Below are 20,785 nucleotides of genomic sequence, written 5' to 3' on the forward strand. Positions count from 1 at the left end.
AGAGTATGTTTATCTTAACAAAGTTAAGGAACTAACTAGTTGGGCTAAGCCAATTTGGGCTGGGCTAGTCTAGATTTTGTTATGGCCCACTGGCAGCTGCAATATGGCCCATGAAGAAATTAAAGGCATCTTTTTTTGGCGTGATGGAGTCCTGACTCCTAAGAGTACAATAGTATACAACGATCGTAAACCCCTCCCTATCCACCACCCATCGTCAAATCCTAATGCATGTCTTTTACATGCAGGCACCCAGATTTCTGGTTACTTTGGTAAAAGATTGTATTGCTCTCCGTTCCAAATTGTAGATCATTTTAGTTTTTTAGATTCATAAATATTATTATGTACATATTATTATGCATCTAGATATAGTGTATATTTATATGTATAATATCTATAAATCTTGAAAAGTTTAAATAACCTACAATTTGAAACGAGGGAAGTAGCACACCACATACGAGTACGGAGGATGTGCTCAGTGCCTCAGTGGTATGTGTGCCTTGTCACTGAAAGGGGGGAAGAAACTAACAAATTCTTTCAAAAGAGCGAAAGACAAACAAACTCGCCTACCCCTTGTTTACTTCACCCCAACTCCCAACTTTGACACTATGCAAAAAGAAGATTCCCCATCATATCAAACTTACGGTACATGCATGGAGTACTAAATGTAGACGAAATTAAAAACTAATTGCACAGTTTTGTTGTACTTTGCGAGACGAATCTTTTGAGCCTAATTAGTCAATATTTGGATAATAATTCACAAATATAAATGAAACGCTACAGTGTGCTACAGTGCTGTAACAGTAATTTGGCACCTTCCAATTTTGCCAAGTAAACAAGACCCTAATCTGAACCTTTTGACAAAAGAGAGACCCCGTCACTTTACCAAGTTTCTTTTGAAACAGCAATTTCAACCCATTGAAAATGTTGTACGACCACGTAGCAGTTGTCGACTGGCCTGTCGGCGCCTCCACCTTCGGGTCCTTCGCGCCATCCCACCCCTCTTCAGCCTGGCTTCCTCGTGACGGTCGCTTAAAAAACTGGCCCCTGTCCAAATCCATCGAAACAGACAAAGCCCATCACCGGATATGTGGGGGCCCACAGTCCCCATCCTGCATGTTGACTGGATACGGCTTTTCCCTTCCTTTTAAATTTCTTCTATTTAATCTGGGGTCAAGCTGACAGATTCTTTGATATTGGGAAATGATTGTGCACGTTAAAAGTTTAACAAAGGAAGGAAATATTTAAACAAAGTTGAATGGGTGCCTTATTTATCAAGCCAATGGATGGAAGCCACTCTTTGGCACTACAGCCTTCTTCATGCCCCTTTCACAATGATAGTAGTTAACAAAAACAAAAAGATTAGTTTATGCACAAATGTAGCTTTCCTTTCTCCTAAAGTCCCCGATTATTGACACTTGTGGATCACCCATCCTCGTTGGAAAATCGGTGCTTCTGGCATTCGGCAACACGATCTCTCTCAAAAGGTTGGTGCTTTGCATTATCTGCTTCCCCGTTTCTTTTCTTCCGGATTTGCATTATAAACACGCGGTAATCCGTACGTCACGACTTGTCGTCTTCCACTTTGGATTCTACAGTGATGATCCGTTCCACAAACCAGCTAAAAAGCAGATTTGTCATAGTAATCCCCAAATCAGTTTTCATTTCTGGTTTCTTTCAAGATTCCGCTGTTTCCAGACGTGTGCAGCACTGTTCTACTGATTTGACATTGCTGTGATAGCACAAATCTTTTGCTTTCCTTGAAATTAGTTTGGAATCCCCTCGTTGAAGCGTAAATCTTCTTGAAATTAGTTGCTACACATTCATACGCCGCGGGATTGATGGCCGGAGTCGAGGAAGAAGGCGAGATGGCGGCGCTGCGGGAGGCTCTGCGGCAGCAGGCGCGGGCCGTGGAGGAGCTGCGAGCGGAGCTGGAGGAGGAGCGGCAGGCTGCGGCATCGGGCGCCGACGAGGCGCTGGCCATGATCCTGCGCCTGCAGGCGGAGAAGGCGGCGGAGCGGATGGAGGCGGAGCAGTTCCGCCGCGTGGCGGAGGAGCGGATCCAGCACGACGAGGACACGCTCGCCTTCCTCAAGGCCGTCGTCTTCCAGCAGGAGATGGAGATCAGCTCCCTCAACCGCCGGCTGCTCGCCGTCCACGCCACCGGCGACGACCCGTTCTCGCCGGCCTCCGCCCTCGACCTCCCCTGGCTCAGGAAGCTGGCCAAGAACGGCGTCGCGTCGCGGAGGAACGCGTCCCTCCCGGCGGCGCACCTGGAGGAGCTCTGCTCGGAGCTCGACGTCGCCGTGGGCACCGACGACGCTGCCGCTGACAAGAAGAGTGCCGGCGACAGAAGGCCGGCGAGGACGGTGTCGGACATCGGCGAGGTGATCGGCAGGGAGGACAGGGCGAGGCACAACCAATCGGCGCCGCCAAGGCTGTACCGGTCCGCCTCCCACCGTCTCCTTCGTGCGCCGAGCTATCCCGCGCAAAGCGGCGTGCGCTCAGCGGGCAGGACCTCGCCGGAGATCATCGCCGAAGAAGACGAGAAATCGTGCAAGAGCAACGCCGCAGTGGAAGCCGACATCGAGCAGATCAAAACCACCGTGCAGTCTCTCCAGACCGAGCTGACGAAACTGAGGGAATCCACCTTGTCCGTCGGCGATGCACAATCCCGGTTACTAACCGAGATCTGCTCAAAGCTCGATGGTGCCATGCCGCGGCAGGAGAGCCTTCAGGGAAGCCATGGATCAAGCCCTGTGCTGCTGACGCCGGCCATCAGGGAAGCTAGCAGTTCTTCCAAGGAGCAAAGCTATGAGCCACAGAGCGAGCTGCTAATGAACCATTTCATTGAGGTATGTGGGCTCACTTTCGCTGCTACAATTGTTAAGCCCCTGATCAAGGTTGCTGCATCCATGTCACTGCTTAGGTGCCTCCTAATTTTGATCTTAGCTGTGGCAATTAGAAAAGTTTTGATGAGCTCTTGATGTGTAAGCGATACCACAATCTTTTTGCTAATTTTTTTATTAGTTCCCCTTTTAATCATCAGACATTGTAATAACGTCATATTTCATCAAGATGGTTGATGCTGAAACAATAATTCCCAATCTTTTTCACTTTTAGAAACATTCAACAGCAAAATGAAGTCACTGCGCGGGTGGCACTGAAAATGTGTCGCTGTAGAACTGATACTGTATTCTCACTGATGCGATGTGTGCTTGTTTACCGCTCCAAAGCAAATGAAGCGAGTCAACGAATGATTTTTACTGTTTGTTTTTTCAGATGGATTTTTGTTGTTGTTAGCATCATGATATGAGATAACTAGCTTTTGAGCTGCTTGGATAAGAGCGTCTTCTGAATTATCTATCTCGACAGGCGATGTACATAGCATGAGACACTGAAGATGTCGACAGACTCATTGGTGTGAGTAAAAGATTGTTGATTGCTAAATTATTTCCTTCCTTTTTTGTTTCAGCCATTGCTGGTACATATTATGTGTATATAGTAACCATAGCCGTGAGGATGAGATCGCATGTAAACATATTATGTGCATTTCTTTACCTTCCTGTTGTTTCTGCCATTGTCGCGTGCGCAAATGTTAATATTGTGACAAATAAGTGTTTTTTTCCTTAACATCATTGGAAGCTGGAAATATTGCTGTCACTAGCACTCAGGGTCCTTTGGTTCAGCTATGGAGGTCCTTTGGGTTCTCAAAAAAGCTGAAAGCCAACCAAATGGCTACCAACCCATAAGGTGCTTTGGGCAAAAGCAGCTCCCCTTGTTTTCTTCAGCTATGGAAATGGTATCTTTGAAAAAATTACCCACCTGCTACTGTTTACGAAGATAACGATTCGTTTGTCCTCTCTTCTTTCTCCCGTCCGCACACCCCTCCTCTTGCGACCACTCACACGCCTCTCTCCACTAACCTCCCCACGCCGGCCGCCTCCTCTCCAACCTCCCCCACGCCTTGCCCCGCTGCCCTGGGGCCACCCCTCAGGCCCTCACCGCGGGTCACGAGGTGCTGCGACTCCTCGACGCGAGCGACGCGGGGCTAGGTAAGAGGTAGGGGTGCGACCAGTTGCTGGCGGCGCAGGGCATGAGGCCGAGGGTAGCAGCACCAGGTGCGGGACCGTGAAGGGGTTAGGCAGGGTGAAGGGGTCAGGCAGGGTGAGGCACGACTTGTGGGGGTGGAACAGCCAGCCGCCGAGCCCAGGGTGCGTCTGTAGCTGCTAGCGCCTATTCACCGACCAAATCCGTTGTGCCTCCACCATTCCCAAACCAACCGACATGACCTCCCTAGCTCCCTTCCCGTCGCTTCCTCACCCAACTCCTGCTGTTCGAGAGGAAAAAGATGAGTGAGGAGCAAAGCAGCAGCTTGATTCTTATCTATATGATGTGCCATTTGTTGATGGCCAGCTCCTACTCGTGGCCAGGTCCCGAAACTACATCTCCGTTGTGCAGGCAAGACGCGAGAGGGAAGAGAGAGGAAGAGGCTGACAAGTGGAGTCCGCTTGTCAATGAGAGGGAGAGTTGAGCGGGATGAACTGTAAATTGTAAATGACATGTAAGGTCCGCTTGTAAGTGTTTCTAAAAAGCTAACACTATTTCACCAAACGGCTTTCAGCTCTCTCACAGTCCACAACCTACAACAGCTTTTATACAGCTCACAAGTACTTTTTCAAAAGCCACAGCTTAACCAAACACAACCTCGGTCCATGGAATCTATAACTAAATTCATTATTTTCTTGGACAGACGATTACCAGCAGCAGCGAAACGTTTAAAATAACCAGAATTCAAAAACTGAAGTTTAAACTAGAATGCAGTTCATCCAAAAGCCAAAGTTGTACGTTCGAAACAGAGGATTAAGAGCAAAAAATATATACAATATTAACCAGCTGAGATATCATTCCAGCCATGGCGACAGCCATTTCCAAATTCGGCAGTCCCACCGAGCTCTCAGTCGACGGAAAGAATCTAGTAACCATGATACGATGAGGACTAGAAGTGGCTCACAAACTACTCTGCAATTTTGCTAACCCTGCAAAACTTGCAATACTCTGTTCAAATAAACAAATTAAGAATCAGTTAACAGATTCATATAAGAGAAATAAATTCCAGATAGAAATGAACTAGAAACAACATACCCATAAAGCTTGAGTGGACCAATATTATATTATATAACACCCAGAAATTAGGATATTTAGTATGATGAGCGCTGACTTGATGCCAGCTTTAAAATCTTCTGTCAGTTGATAAGAATCCTGGTAAAAATAATCATTGAAGCTTGGGTTAACATTTCCTGACAAATTTGCAGCTGACAAAAGGAAATTTTGGCTGCAGTCCTATTGTTAGCGAAATTCTAGGTGGTAAGGTGGCCAAGTTTATCAATTTCCATCAGTGACTACTAGTCAGTAGCAGCAATAATCAGCCAAAAATAATAAAGTTTACTTGGATTCTTTTAGCTTAACAGTAATATACTAATTAAACTCACAGACCAACCACTAGTGTGGGCCTTGCTGATGGGGTCTGGCAAAAAGATAAAAAAAAATAGCCTACACCAGATCCAAACAGAAGGTTACTCACTAAGCTACTAGGCCACAGACTCACTGGATGTTAAGGTGGTCAAGCCATGAAGAATGTGTTTGATTTAGAGCCTAATGAGCCAAGCCCAGAAAAACTGTCACACAAACTTTGATATCGTTTGGTCACAAACAAAACATTGTTTTTCCCTAGCAAGTTGGCACTTTTGGAGGTTTTGTGCATAGCGAAAAGTATAGTTAGGATACCTAACAACACAAGAATGAGAAAGCAGATGCAAACGAACTTCACCCTGCTTTGGCCCCTCCTCAGCATCATTATGATCTGTCACCTTATGTTGCTGCTCTCTGCCATGCTAGTGATAGAAATACAATGCTCTCTACTCTGCTAGCACTATTATTACTTATTTAATTTCTCACTTATTCTTTGGCAGCACGCTCTACAAAATTAAGAGATCTCTGCTGCTGCAGGTTTTATCTGCAGCCACTCATGCCATTGCAATTACCATTAGAAGCCAACGCATCACTTAGCACCTAAGTGATGGCCTAGTGGTCCAGGTAACAAGGGTTGGAGATATTAGATTTCAATAGGTTCACCTAACCACAGCCATATCTTAATTGCCCCACAAGTTGCTATGATTTTGTTTCTAAAACTTTTTAACACCACACCTACGAGAATATACATACTAGACAGATCAATGAAAAACATGTCTCCACTTCAATTGTAGCCACAGCTTGCTAGTCACCTTGTCATGATGACATAATGTTCAAACGTTCTCTATTTTGCCAGAGCTTATCAAGTGACATCTCACTTCCATTTCACAATAGAACACCATAAGTATTGACAGACCTTTTTCAGGTAAGGTCTCACTTCCATTTTATGGCAAGGAAAAATAGGCCAAATGTGTTAGAAACCACTCCATCTCTCTTGAGTGTCTATCACAAACACACTCACTACCTTCTCACAAGCATAAAACAATACTACTCCCTCCTTTTCAAATTGTAGGTCGCTTTGACTTTTCTGGATACATGATCTTTGCTATGCACCTAGATGTATAGAGAAGCCAAACGACCTATAATTTGGAACGGAGGGAGTAGTAGTTTTGGGTCGATTCAGCCACTCTAGCCTTCATTGTTCTCATTTACATATAGCTAATAAAGGGTGTGCTCATGATAGCCTCCCCATAAATGCATTATATGCCTCCTATGATCTGCCCATTATTCTCAACTACAAGCTGAAATCTAGCTAGCAATAAGAGGAATGAATCTAGACATTAGCTGAACCTGGACACAACTCACTAGTAACAAGATTAACAAAATGGTCCTCAGCTTGACAGATTCAGGTAACATATTTTTATGGTATCGTTCATTACCATTTGCCTGATTCAATTGGTTAAGAACTAGAATTACAGGAAAAGTAAACATACTTGTCAGAAGTCCAATGGACCTTTACAAGGCATATCACAGTGAATTCAGGGCTCGTCGCCATTTTTCAATACCAAGTGTCCATCTTCAGTAGAAATGCAGATCTCAGTCACAACCTAAAAGTAACCAAACATGCCATAACTTTAAACATTAGAACAAACTGACATACCATGAAACAAGCATTTTTTAAGAAACACTACTATCAGGAGTTTAGAGCACAATCCTTTGGCAAAGAAAGGATATATAGCAAGAATCCTCGTATACTGTGACACTGACCTGGCCATGTAGTCTATTATCGAAACAAAACATCATTAGTGAAACTCACATCATAAGTCTAAAGGCCAGTTAGCCTTCTAAATTATACCACTGGCTTTCTGGCGTCTACCCTAGTGGTACAAAGGAAGGCAAAATTGCATTTAACACTCAGATTCGTTCTCTTGTTGCAAACTAAAACCTAGGGATACCTTTTTTCCTTGAACAACGCAGGAGAGCTGCATATTATTTCATTAAGAGAGAAGTACAGAGGGTGAGGCTAAAACAACCCCTCTCCCACCGAGGTGTTTAGGTTTACATTCTCACCACTCTGCCACCAGCAAGGAGCTCATGCAACGGCAATGCAGAGGCCCCCCGCCATACACCACAGGTTGCTCTCCTTAGCCACAGATTGCAGCAGAACCTGGATATTAGGCCTAGCACCGTCATACACAAAAGCATTCCGATGCTTCCACATTTCCCAAGTGACAGGGATGATCAGAGAATAAAGACCAAGCACCAAGAATGTATCATATCCCCACTCAAGTGCACTGCACTACTGTATAGGCTGAACTTTTTAGTTGGTGATAGTGTATGAAGGCTTTAGGATGGAGTAGCTGAGTGGGGTGAGCTTCGAGGCATAGTTACCAGAATCACACCAAGAAGCTGCGTACTGCGATTCAAGGCGGTACTTCAGGTAACTGATTAGCACCAGAGTAGCAAACAAGTCAAATGAAAAGGAAACATAAAGTACGGATAACTGAAAGAGGCAGTTATGCAGGGACATCCGCCACATCTGCAGCAGATCGAGGCTGCCATGACAACACAACGCAATCATGTACGAGGCATCCCATTGCAGTATTTGTGACCATTCTGTCCACATTGTGATGGGCTGATGGACGTGGTTTTCGCTGTGGCCTAGATAGCGACAGCCGACAAGTGGCAGCGGGGGAGAGGAACAGGCAGTGAAATAGAGCAGAAGGCATGATGGGCCCAGGTGGGCTGGGCTGATCAAGGTTCACTAGCCACATAAGTTTCAGTTATATATAGTTCCTTTATATATGGCATTCATAGGATCTATGTGGCTGGTGCTCACATACATTATAATATCATGTTTGTTGCTTCACCAGACATAATTCTGAATTGCATAAGGCCCCCCACCCCCAACACACACAAACAAAACATTGAAATTTGAACTTCTTGGAGCTTGGTTGTTATGTTTCAAATTATTGTCTACAGCATTTTGATCAGTGAATAGATGGGATGCCTATCAAGGTATCACGGTAATATAACGACATCGCCAGAAATTCCTACAGCTTTTATTAATGCACCAAACTAGTAGAGTAACATAATGGAACAGCATAAAAAGGCAAAATAGCCATTTCTGTCCCTGAACTTTGCACCAAGGGTCAAGTTCGTCCCCCAACTTCCAAAATAGCCAATCTAGTCCCTCAACTTTTATTTTTGGATCAAGCATGTCCTTGTGCTGATATGAGGCTCCATATTAGTATGAAACTAATGTGAAGTCATTTTTGCCATTGGCTCCTTCTCCCCCTCCACAATTTTCCACCGAAATTAACACAGTATTATCCAAAATATATAAAGTATGAACATATATATTTACCGAGAGAGTATGAATACGTACATGGAGCATGTATACCGTACCACGAGTATATAAGTACATGTCAACTTTAGAGTATATGTACATACATTAAATTTAATTATGTATATCATGAAAGAATATTAGTACATATATTTTGCATATCAAAATTTAATTCATATGAGCACATGCACGATTTTAAAAAGTACGAGTACATAGATTTTTTAGAAACTATATTTTATGTTAGTTAAAAAAAATATTGATGTATGTATGTATCAAGGGAGTATGAGCGTATACATATTTGACCTACATGAGCTAAGGGTAAAATGGACTTTTCATATTAGTCTCATACTGAGATATAGCACCACATTAGCACAAGGAAGAGTTCGACTTGAAAATGGAAGTTGAGGGACTAAATTGACCGATTTGAAAGTTGAGGGATGAACTTGACCCTTGGTGTAAAGTTCAGGGACCAAACTGCCTATTTTGCCGCATAAAAAATAATAAGTGATTTCAGTCCACACCTGATGGTACTCCCTATCAGTAACCTCTCTTTTTATAATCTTTGCAGCAGCAGCAAGAATTTCCTGCTTGGTCAATGTTGCATTGGGTTCTTTTTTACGGAAGAGCAAAATGAGTACGTTTCTGCGGCCAAAAAAAATTAATAAATGTAGAGCTGTCATATCAAAATGGTGCATTTTTCAAATTCGCAATAGTGCATTACCGTAGAGCAAGCTTATTCTCATGCTTTGCAACAAATACATCATGAACATCAACAGCAACTAAAAGTATCGAACTTTTCAGCTTATCATGAGGGAGTGATGCACAATATTTTGCAGCATCAGACAGAGCTTGGAATTTTGATACATCCTTTCTATTGGAAGCATATTTTGCAGCCAACTGGCGCAAGTCTCTAACAACTGCCTGCATGCTGCCATAAACATGTATAAATCATTTTATATTCCACTTAACAGTGAATTGGCACCTATACAAGATGTAATGCCACATAAATAGTTGTTAATAAGATATAAAATTAAATAAAAGCAAGTATTAAGTAAAAAATGTTCAGGAAGCAATTAGAACTGAATATGAATGAATTTACACAAGATACTGAATCGACAAATTTTTATGGTGAATAAAAGACCATGAAAAGCCAGGGTGACCTGTGAATTTATATGAACTAACCTGCGAACTTTATTGGCAGTAAAAACAGTACCCAAAACAGACTGCACAAGGTCATCACTTCCTTGAGCAGGGCCATCCCTGCCCTTGCTCGTATTTGGATGAGGCCCTTTAGAAGCAACATTAGGTCTGGTTGAATTCTTGCCCTTCCGAGGCACTGTACTGCACATCTTTGGAGACTCATGGAGAATCATCTCACGAGCAGACCAAGCACACTCTTGTTCATTGACTATATGAGGGTAGCGTTTTAAAAAGGACAAATCTGCCGATATAAATTTATAGTCCTTCAGAATTCCACGCCTTTTACACAATGGAAACAGTATCCTCTTCCTCTTAGGGTCATCCAGTCTGATCCATGCATCTAGAGTATCTGAAGGGATGGACTCCATTTTTGTAAATTCAAGAAGAACTCTATCTCTTTTGGAAGCATATCCATCATCAAACAACAAAGAACTTTTGCAGACCCATAAACCACGCACCAAATATGCATACTCTGGAAGCACTTTCAAGATTTCTTCCTCTGAATAGGTTGGAGCAAGGTGCTTCAGAGCATCAAACTGATTTACTTCTGAAACCTATTTTAAATAGGTAAATGTTAAAAAAAAGTAGAAGTCAACTTCATTAGAGTTCCAAGCATTCATTAAACAGAAGCATCTCAATCTAACCTCTGTAAACCATTTTTTCAGGCGTTCTTCCAGTGGTAGCAAAAGCATCTCCCTGTTATGAAATGCAGATAAACATATGTAACTTGTATTTCAAAATGCATTATACAGTTCAGATATAGCGACAACAATCCGAAGAAGTTGAAGAAAAGGCAGTCAGACAGTCACTTACAGAAAAGGGAATTCAAGAAAATGCAAAATATACACATTTGAAGCAAGACATTTTTGTTGCAAAATATTGGATGTAGCAAATTAAGTTGCACTTTCTTAGCATGCATGTGACATCAGTAACAGGAATTTCCTACCATAGTGGAGTTATAGCAACACAAAATTCAGAGTGCATGAAACATCTTCATAAATATCGACAAGCTAACTGAGAAACAAAAATATTCTTCAACTAATATGTCTGAAGTCAAAATTCAAGTAACAGTAAACCTAAAATTTCTGGTATCAGATAGAAGATGTGAATACATCATACTATGATGGGGTGTCATGACAGTTCGTAGAATTCTAGTTTCCTTCGACAACAACATACATACATGCAAAGATCCTTTGGCACCCCTTCAGCTCTGAGATCCATGCTGGATTTAGAGATTGTAGGATAAACTATAGAAATGATTTAGACACGTATTTGATCCAAAATAATAGTAACTTGCTTAACTAATAGACACCTTTAATGTTCGTTCGCTCAAGTTCCAAAAGTTTCTGGAGCTAGGATTTTTTTTCGAACTGGCAGGAGAGCTTCCTGTCATTATAGAAGGCTGGTGCTAGGGATAACCGTCTCCAAAATTTCTTCGAGCTGGAGCTGGCCCTTAATATATCTGCTTTTCTCCTACTTGTTTTTCCAAATAACAATCTGCAAAATTCTAGTTTTCTCAAATTATAAAATTTTACTAGTATACCTGACGAAGCAGTTAGTTGAGACTTCAGACTTAAGATCAACTGATAAAAAAATTACAGAGATAACCCTTTCATAAAATCAAAGAAAATGCACACTCAAGAAGTTAAATACTACCATTATCGTAGTATAATCACAAAATGAGCTGGTTCACCAAACACCCACAATTTCTCATAATGAAAGCAAAAGGAGAATAGAGAAATTATGTGCACTGCACCTTATTGCTTGGCATTTGTTAATATGCCTGCTGCTAGTTGAGGCTCCAGGACACAAGGACATTACATAATCAGAGCTGGACAATAACACAGGATCAGTTGTGTTGGCAAAGTAGGTAAAAAGGGTGATTGTTTGATAAAATTTTACATTGCCCCTGACAACGGTAATAACAAGCAAATACAGGGAAAAAAAGAAGCCAACAAAAATAAAGTTAAATACTCAATGCAGATGTTGCAGTTCTAGTAAGTTGTTGCAAGATATTTCTTTTCTTTACAACCAATATGAAGTGGGAGGATGCAGCAAAGAGAGACTTGAAGGATTGTAATGTTTAATTATCTAGAGCGCATGAAACTTAGCAATCCACATGCTCAAACCATGAGCTACGATAGTGGCCAACTATTCATGATAGTGCTATTTTTTACTCAGATATTCTCTGCTTTCAACTTTCATTGAGGTTGATATCTAGTCTATCCCCAACCTGTTTTGGACAAAAAGATAGTTACCCATGCATGCATAGGCACAATTTGCAGCCTCACTATCTCAATATTATGAACATCAACAGATTCGGAAAAAATACTCTTGAAGTCTTGATCCATAACTAAAAAGTACACAGCAACAATGTACATTCATTTTTTGCCATCATGTGCCAAATCAAACACGACCAATTCCTGTGTTAAGTGTTAACTCCATAGGATTCGAAAGCACAATCATATGTGTTTCCTATTCATGTGTTAATCCTGTTCTAAAAGGCAGTCGCCTACCAACGTTAGCACTAGGCTGCCTAGTGCTGGGTTGCTGCCTCACCCAACTAACCCATCTCGGTGCCCGCTAAATGGTAATTAGGCATTAGGTGTCATGCCATCGTGCAGACTGCCTTTTACAGCAGAAAATGACACAGCAACAGCAACATATCTTGCTAAAATAAACTGGCAAGCAAACAGGAGACAACAAAAACTGCAAACAAGTAGCATGTTATTTTTGTAATGTAGTAGTCTAATCTTCTTGGATCCATTTAGAAAAATTGTTGCAAACAATAAAATAATCCAGCACTCCCTGGCTACATGTCAAGGCCACATCAGTTTCCAGTTTATGCCAATTTTGATCTAATCTGGGTAAGTTCAATATTGACAAATCTGCTATTTTTAAAGTTATCCTTAACCCTCCCAAAACAAAGTCATGTCATGCACTTAATAATTTCGTTACCAAAGTTATGAATATTTAAGCTGTATATGCGAAAATTCAAAAGGTACTTTCATATTACTATAATTTTAGAGAAACTTCCAATCTATATTATATTAGAAAATAGTGGTGAAGACACATCATCCAAAAAATCTCTTGGGACTGGAATACTATGTGTTCTAGTGTGCACATATATCCATTTAATAAAAGGAAATGTCAACAAAGAAAGCTGCAGTATAACTGAACTACTTTTTAGAAGACAATGATGAAAACCCATGAAGGCACTCACTTCCTCATTGTGAAATCAATAGGTCCACCCTCATTTGATATCATCTTATCATGGTACTTGGTTGAAATATTACTCCCTGTTGGTTGGTACGTGAGAGAAATCCATGGCTGTAACAACAAAAGAGTATGCAAAGAACAGAGCAACATCAAGCACGCAAAAAGACTGAACTTTTGACAAGTTATAATGTAATAAATACCAAAAGCAAACTTGACTGACACATGTAACATCACATAATTACAAGACCCATTGTTTAGCAGAAATGGTAAAATACAACATAACAGTACCAAAGGTGATCCTGAAGACTAGCTAATGCAAACAAATTTTCTAAGAAAGTAAAAATAAAAAATGGTACCATCATCTCTAACCTCAGAATCTTCTGCATGGTCCTTAGAATCTTCTGGGTGCTCGTCTCCCTGTAAGCACATGAAATATGATTATGAATAGATCATAGCACCAGAAGCTGTGTTCAATCTACCCTTATTAATAGTGGCACTCCTTTTATATGTAACTGATGAAAATAACCACAACAGAAAGTAGGAAGCTTATCAACCAAAAAAAATGGACAGCTCAATAGGGAAATGAAAAATAATGCCGATAAGTGTAAGGGAAAGCAGCATTAAACAGTTTATCACAGACACCAAGGACGAAATATGTGGACCATATTCCAACGCCATAATAATCCATCCTCCTTGGCATTTTCGATCAAAATAAGCGAATGATGAGTACTTCCTATACCCAGGCAAACAGGACATCTGGCTCATATTTGCAGGCAATTAGACTCCTTCAGATATTCTATACATAATCAGCATAAGTATTGGACAAGAGAATATTTTGCATGTATGCAACACTTCAATCAAATGATCATATTGAAAGGGCTACAACGCAGAAGAAAACAGCAGACCAAATTTCAAGGGCAGTAAACCTTTAGAGCAACAAATGGTACTAAATCTGACTGAGAACTTGTGCAACACCTTACGAGATGAAGCCTTTGAGCCACTAGCACCACCATTCATTTCCCGAGATTGTAAAGCCTGCCTAGTATATGCTCGACCAGAAAATACATGTGACATTGATGGTCGCAGTTGCACAACTGCATCAATATGATTCAAATGAACCTGCAAAAATAAAGGAAGATATTGACTTGACAGAACATCATACCAAATAAACATCTAATGCTAATGATTAGTCCCATGTTGCCTAGTAAGCTACCAGCCAACACATTCTCTCTGGAGGCCAAAAATATGTGGAAACGTGTTTTGAGTTCTGAATTACAAATAATAATTGCTAGGTGTAAAAGACAAGAAGCTATGAAGGCCACAAACTCAGTACCACTGGAACAGTGGGGGTACCTTGGGGAAAGAGGAGGGTTCAAGGGTACAGAGTCAATCAGAAATAACGTAAATGACTGTAACAAACAAGCACTAGCTTTATCTCTGATTGATGCAACTGCAACAGAACATATGAATATGAAATGGGAATAAAAAATTAATGATGCAACCAGGAGTTATGTTACCCAGGGGCTTATTCAGATAGGAAGGGAGCAACTTAATACACAAGAAAACACTAACCTGTCCCTACTAATACAGCCAAAATCATTTAGGACATTTATGATTCGCTTCACTGTTGTTGCCATATATATCCTACACTAAGTGTTAAATACCAATTCAATAGACTGTATCTAGCTACTCATTACAGATATCTGTCCACCAACTAAAGAACCACAGAAGCTGTCATAGTACTTACCAAGTTGCCCTTAAGTACTCCAATCGCATAATCAGAAACATCATCTGCCTTTGATGATGATAGTGTCTGTTAACAACACAAAGTAAGGCCAAAAACATGATATCAATGAGATATGAACAAAATGTGTGAGAAAATTATTTGAATGTTAGCAGAACTAGTACCGAATTTAGATACCATCACAAGTGCCATAGATGAATCTTATATCAGCATAACTAGTAGAACTACAGTTTATTATGTTTCAATACACTTACAAATAATTGGCAATTTCAAAACAGACATCCTGAAAACACAACTTCACCAACTGGTATTTTTCTACCTCTACTGTGGGGGAAATCCCCCCAGTGAGATCACTATTCTTATATATAAAAAGAAATAAACATGGTACAGCAAGGCCAGACACCCAACAACCTGCTAGAAAGGAACTAGCTAAAGAAAAGAAAAACATGAGAGAAAAGAAAAATGAAGACCAACACACACACACACACAAACACACCTGTATCTAACCAAACAACAACAAGAATGACAGAGGGACCAAGCCCCCAAGGAGAACTACCAGATAGCTAAACAACAAATTATTTATCCATGAATAAACGGCTTGGTGGACTTTACCAACATTAATATTGTACTCCTGTCCAAAAAAAATCTAGGAATTTTGGTCATGGCTCCAGCCACTTCTTGAAAGTATGATTCTCTTTCAAATATATAGATTGAAAGAACCATATGAATATACTTGTCTTGGAAAGTAGTTTCATAATATCATACTTTTGTTGTATTTCATAGAGACATTCAAATAGGAAAGAGAAGTCAAAGTTGCACTTGGTGTTACTGTCCAAATTGCTATTGTTTTCTTAACTGGAGGGAGATACGTATATAAAACGCAAAAATATTATATTCATTTTTCATACCTAAATATCCTAAAAGATATTCATCATCAAGACGGTCAAAATTCGGCTGCATGCATGTACAAAGCGTCAAGTATTTGTGACAAGAGATGTATAGAACAAAAAGTGGAACATACCAAAATGGGCTTCCACCTTCTAGTTTAGCACTAGTAACCAAAGTTATTCGACATAAGAATGCTGTCTTCTTTTGCCACAAGATACTTCAAAATATGCTACCAAATATCTCCAAAGCCATCTGACTACGAAGAGCCCTGAATCTAACTTGTTTTCACGTTCAGTACAATAGTGGCTTTTTGAAAGAACCATTAGTTCATTGTTGGTTCTTTTTTTGTTTCGTCTTCATACAAGTGGTTGGTTTTTTATGTTGGCTCACCAAGCTTATTGACTCCTCCTTCACCAGGACTTATGATATGTATAAAAATCATAGAACAAAAGTATCTAGATTATGCAGCACGCACAAGTATGCTAAACTGGCCCTCAAGTAACAAAACCATACTATCACTAAACCATGTGAAACAAGCAGGTCATACATTTCCACAGAGTATCGCAAAAGATTATTCATGATTAAAAGCAAGTAAAATTCATCAATGCACAAAATGAAGGCACTGCAGTACAATGACCAAACTGCAGGTTGTAATAAGTATAGATGCCCCTGAACCTGTGTGATGTGACAGCACTGACAACCAACTGCTGCGCCACAGGGACAAGACCGATTAATATTACTAGCTTAGTGGTAATAATGCTGCACCATATCTTCAATGGACTGACATTAAACACAGGATCATAAAAAAACACAATTCAACAGTGATTCTTATCCTACTTGATGCTGCACAACACAGCTAATCTTTATCTCTAGCTCTAAGCTACAGCCAGATCTAAACCCTGTCATACTTCACATTATGCCAACCAGAGATTATGCAATCGAAAAACAAACACCCAGCAGTTAGATGTTATTTTTATAAACAACGAGCAGAAAGTTCATAATCAATCACAATGACCACAAAAAGCAGGGGATACACGAACCAGTAAAAACATAGTCACGAAAGGAAGAACTGATATTCTTCATAAAAACAACAAAACTAGGGTGCACATGCACATTTAGTAAACCAACCATTATGCAACTAAGTATCCAAACATTAAACATAAAGAATATGATAATTTTATCGACACTGATCAGATTAAACCAACAAGCGAACACAAATTCAACTCTGCCTAAGGGTATCACAGAGCTAATAAGTACATTTAAATAGTGGGTCATATGATTTTACAAGATTAAAAGACTCACCTGCTTTGTCAGTCTCAAAGGTGCCTCTTGGTCATAATTTTCACTCTGTGTATCGACACTCAAATCAACTTCAACTTCTGAACTCAATGGCTTCACGCGAACCTGATATATTCATAATCCTTTTGCTGACTAAGATATATTTTAGATAATAGATATTCACAACAGCAAAAGAACATATGCAGTTAATTGGGGATGTACCTCTTCACATATCTCATTTAACTCATAAGGGCGCCAACATGGCCTCAGGGGATATTGCATAATGTACAGCTGTGGTACAGATTATAAATAAAACAACTATTTAGATACAAATACTAATTGAAACGCAATTTGCAGAATAGAAATGAATTTATAGTTCAATTCAACATGAAGAAGAAACAAACAACTGCTGGATGTTCAGGAAAGATATAAAAAATAAACCTACCATAGTCGTTTATCAACATTTTAAGAGGGCCTAATTGGTCAGCTAATTTGATATATGCAGATGTTTAGTACGAATACATTCTTATTTTACCACAATCTAGAATAAACAGCATGAAGAGTTTATAATCAACACTTATAAGCCTTATTAGAACAAGTTTATACGATGCCATTGATTCTGAATAATGACTGCATGAGCATGCAAAGATGTGGAGACAAGTAGCTTAGAGCATGATTGGTTAGGTGGCCCAACATGGTTATCGAGCTAATAAGGCCACTCCCAATAGGAGTTCCATTCTCATTAAATTGCATGCCACCTAGGATTTTTTTGTGATGTGGCAAAGAAGTAAGGAGAGAGAAATGAAACCAGTTTCATCTAGATGAAACCACCAATACAAGGTTTCCAACTATTGATGAGTCATAGAATCAAATGTGATGGGAGCCTATGAAATTGCGAAGATGAAACAATGCATTGTAGAAGGAGCTTCACCATGATTTCATTTCTATTTTGTTGATGTGGCACTCCTGAAAACAACAAAATGAAATCTTCCACTGGGATTGGCCTAAGATAAGCATGCAAAGATGAGGAGTAAATGAACTTGCCCAAAACCCAACAGAATGATCCAATTCAATTTGGCACTTAGTTTGGCACACTCCAATCTAAAGTGCAATACTGGAAAACTAAATTAAATTGCCACAACACCCAGCAGAATTATCCAATTCAACCTGCCACTCAGTTTGACACAATCCAATCTAAAGTTTACTACAGTATATTTCAAACAATCTAAACCCAGCAGAGCAGGAATCAGTTTATTTTGTAGAATCTCACGAACCAATCCAGTGCTTAGCCAAATTCAGGAACATGCAGAGCCTATGATTAGGCAAAGCAAAGATAAAGAGACAAGGGGTATCAGTATAGCATACACGCTCCTCCCAATGTTGCAATTACACAGACCGTCAAAGTCGGAGCCATCATATTCCTCAAGCGGTCGATAACCCAATGAATGAAACAAGTAAAAGGGACGGGGCTCCGCTGGACATTACCTTGGTGTCGTCATCGAAGGGCTTGGGGGTGTAGTACACATCGATCTCGCGCACCACGAAGTCTTCCTCCTCCTCCTCCGCCTCAGCCCGCTCCCCAACACCAGCAGCGTCCCCCGCCCCGTCCACCTCCATAGCGTCCACGCGATCATCCTCCGGCGGCGCGGCGTTGGCGGCCTCGGGCTCCGGCTCCGCCGCCGACGCCGGCTCCGGCATCGGCTCCGGCTCCGACTCCGGTTTGGGCACGGCCACAGGTACGGGCTTGGGGGCCTCGGGCTTCGGCTTGGGCTTGCCCTTGGCCTTGGGGCGGAAGCGGGTGGAGGGGACGCCGGCCGCAGCGGCGGATGAGGCCGCCGGGGCGTCGAGGGAGGCGAGGTCGGCCATGTCGACGTCGGCGTCGAGGGACGGTGGCTTGTCGCCGCCGGTCGCCATCGCCGCCGCGGGACCACCTAGGGTTTCGTGGGTGAGAATAATGGGGGTTTTGGATTCTGAAGGGCCTGGGGTTTTACGCAGCAGTTTTGGCTTTTGGCAATTGATATCGCTTTGTTCCACCCACGTGACGGCGGCGGTACCGTGACCGCTACTCCGGCGCTTGCCGTCTGATTCGAGAAGTCGCTCTCCGTTGGATCCAACATGGGCTCGTTTTAAGTCGGTCGGTCCCAATGTAAAAGTTATTGAAGAAAATAATAAATTTAAATGTAAGGCATGTTTTAACTGAAACAACTCTTTAAACATAAAACATTTTTCAACATTTTTGAGTTTCTCAATGTAAGAATTTGACCATTAATTTTTCACAATATGTAATGTCAATAACAAAAGATTCAGGTCCTGTTTGGTTCCTCTTGCTTTAAGGGGTCGTTTGGTTCATGTGACTTATTTTTAGCACCCGTCACATCGAATGTTTAGATACTAATTAGGAGTATTAAATATAGACTATTTACCAAACCCATTACATAAGTGGAGGCTAAACGGCGAGACGAATCTATTAAGCCTAATTAGTCCATGATTTGACAATGTGTTGCTACAGTAAACATTTGCTAATGATGGATTAATTAGGCTTAATAGATTCATCTCGTCGTTTAGCCTCCACTTATGTAATGGGTTTTGTAAATAGTCTACGTTTAATACCCCTAATTAGTATCTAAACATTCGATGTGACACGTGCTAAAAATAAGCAAAGGGAACCAAACGCCTCCTTAGTTGCTAAAAGTTGCTAAACTTTAGTTGCTAAAGTTTACCCAAGGCTGTTTGATTCCCTTTGCTAAAAGGTATTTAATGAGAAGGATAAAGACTTGTTTGCACTTAATGAATGCTACCCATCTTTTCTCCCTCCTCCCTAGTTCAACTGCCAGGCTACTCTCTCCTCCCTGGTTCAACCGCGAGGCTCCTTGGCGCCATTTCTTCCTGGCGCGCGCCATTTCTACCTTGCGCCAAAGAACAAAATGGCTTGCCACGGTGCTGGCAGCCATTTATTTTTTATTAAAGCCAAAAATTGTTGTGTAGCCCAAAAATTACATTGTTACAAAAAAAATGAAAGTACCTATGACCTATTGAACCATCCATCGGCTATCCAATCCCGAAACTGGTTCATGCTTTGATCTTCATCTCCATGTTGGGTAGTACCTTCATTTGCTTGAGATGATGCTCCTTCCGAATCTGTAGCATAGTTTTCTTCATGATCCGCACTCTCAAAATCAACATCAGCAATAGCACTATCTCTAATGAAATTATGAATTGCCATGCAAGCAATAATTATTTGACTTTGCTTTGCCATTGGATAAGCTGGTAAATCGTGCAAAATACGTCATTTGTTCTTCAAAACTCCAAAAGACCTCTTGATGACATTTCTTAATGATGAATGTGCATAATTGAACTGCTCCTTTTTACCTCTTGGAAGTGGTCCGGCTCGAAACTCTGGTAGATGATATTTTGTACCCTTCTATGGTGCAAGATACCCAGGTCAGTTTGCGTATCCAGAGTCCACAAGATAAAACTTTCCTGCACATCAATAGTACCCGTGTTACATATATGCAGAACATTCGTACTACGTGAAGAATTGTATCATAGAAGATGTAAGTACTTTCGGGGGGACGTGAAAATTTGTGGCCATACTTGTTCAATGCATCTTCGAAGACTCTCATGTCATGAACCGATCTAGG

At 41.0% G+C, this 20,785-nt stretch overlaps 2 protein-coding genes across 4 annotated transcripts; one reads left to right on the plus strand and one right to left on the minus strand.

The window, feature by feature from the left end:
• The first annotated feature begins 1,208 nt into the window (after window positions 1-1,208).
• LOC117860201 (uncharacterized) lies at window positions 1,209-3,630 on the plus strand. 3 transcript variants are annotated; one of them, XM_072294358.1, is made up of 3 exons: window positions 1,209-1,484; window positions 1,810-2,852; window positions 3,373-3,630. In XM_072294358.1, exons 2-3 carry the CDS (start codon window positions 1,839-1,841, stop codon window positions 3,388-3,390), a joined length of 1,032 nt encoding a protein of 343 aa, XP_072150459.1. In that variant the 5' UTR covers window positions 1,209-1,484; window positions 1,810-1,838; the 3' UTR covers window positions 3,391-3,630. The 3 variants fall into 3 exon arrangements, with proteins under 3 accessions (XP_072150459.1, XP_034599344.1, XP_072150458.1); XM_072294357.1 differs by having other exon boundaries at window positions 1,214-1,484; window positions 3,280-3,630; XM_034743453.2 differs by lacking the exon at window positions 3,373-3,630 and having other exon boundaries at window positions 1,212-1,484; window positions 1,810-3,125.
• A 1,124-nt stretch (window positions 3,631-4,754) lies between these two features.
• Window positions 4,755-19,125, minus strand: LOC117860526 (uncharacterized). Its single transcript, XM_034743841.2, has 15 exons — window positions 18,630-19,125; window positions 17,367-17,435; window positions 17,169-17,270; window positions 14,982-15,047; window positions 14,210-14,353; window positions 13,604-13,651; window positions 13,239-13,345; window positions 11,772-11,846; window positions 10,660-10,711; window positions 9,998-10,569; window positions 9,537-9,743; window positions 9,337-9,457; window positions 6,963-7,076; window positions 5,143-5,259; window positions 4,755-5,055 (listed from the first exon to the last, which is right to left on the minus strand). Exons 1-13 carry the CDS (start codon window positions 19,056-19,058, stop codon window positions 7,008-7,010), a joined length of 2,061 nt encoding a protein of 686 aa, XP_034599732.1. The 5' UTR covers window positions 19,059-19,125; the 3' UTR covers window positions 4,755-5,055; window positions 5,143-5,259; window positions 6,963-7,007.
• Window positions 19,126-20,785: the final 1,660 nt, after the last annotated feature.

The sequence above is a fragment of the Setaria viridis genome, chromosome 6 (assembly GCF_005286985.2).
Source record: "Setaria viridis chromosome 6, Setaria_viridis_v4.0, whole genome shotgun sequence".
Classification (NCBI taxonomy): domain Eukaryota; kingdom Viridiplantae; phylum Streptophyta; class Magnoliopsida; order Poales; family Poaceae; genus Setaria; species Setaria viridis.

Bases quoted from the DNA above. Each gene is read 5' to 3' on its own strand.
- LOC117860201 (XM_034743453.2), top strand. From the start codon at position 1,839: ATGGCCGGAGTCGAGGAAGAAGGCGAGATGGCGGCGCTGCGGGAGGCT.
- LOC117860526 (XM_034743841.2), bottom strand. From the start codon at position 19,058: ATGGCGACCGGCGGCGACAAGCCACCGTCCCTCGACGCCGACGTCGAC. The intron at 17,271-17,366 runs GTACATCCCCAA...TGAATATATCAG, and splicing joins TAAATGAGATATGTGAAGAG to GTTCGCGTGAAGCCATTGAG. The intron at 10,712-11,771 runs GTGCAGTGCACA...ATTTCATAACAG, and splicing joins AACAAATGCCAAGCAATAAG to GGAGATGCTTTTGCTACCAC.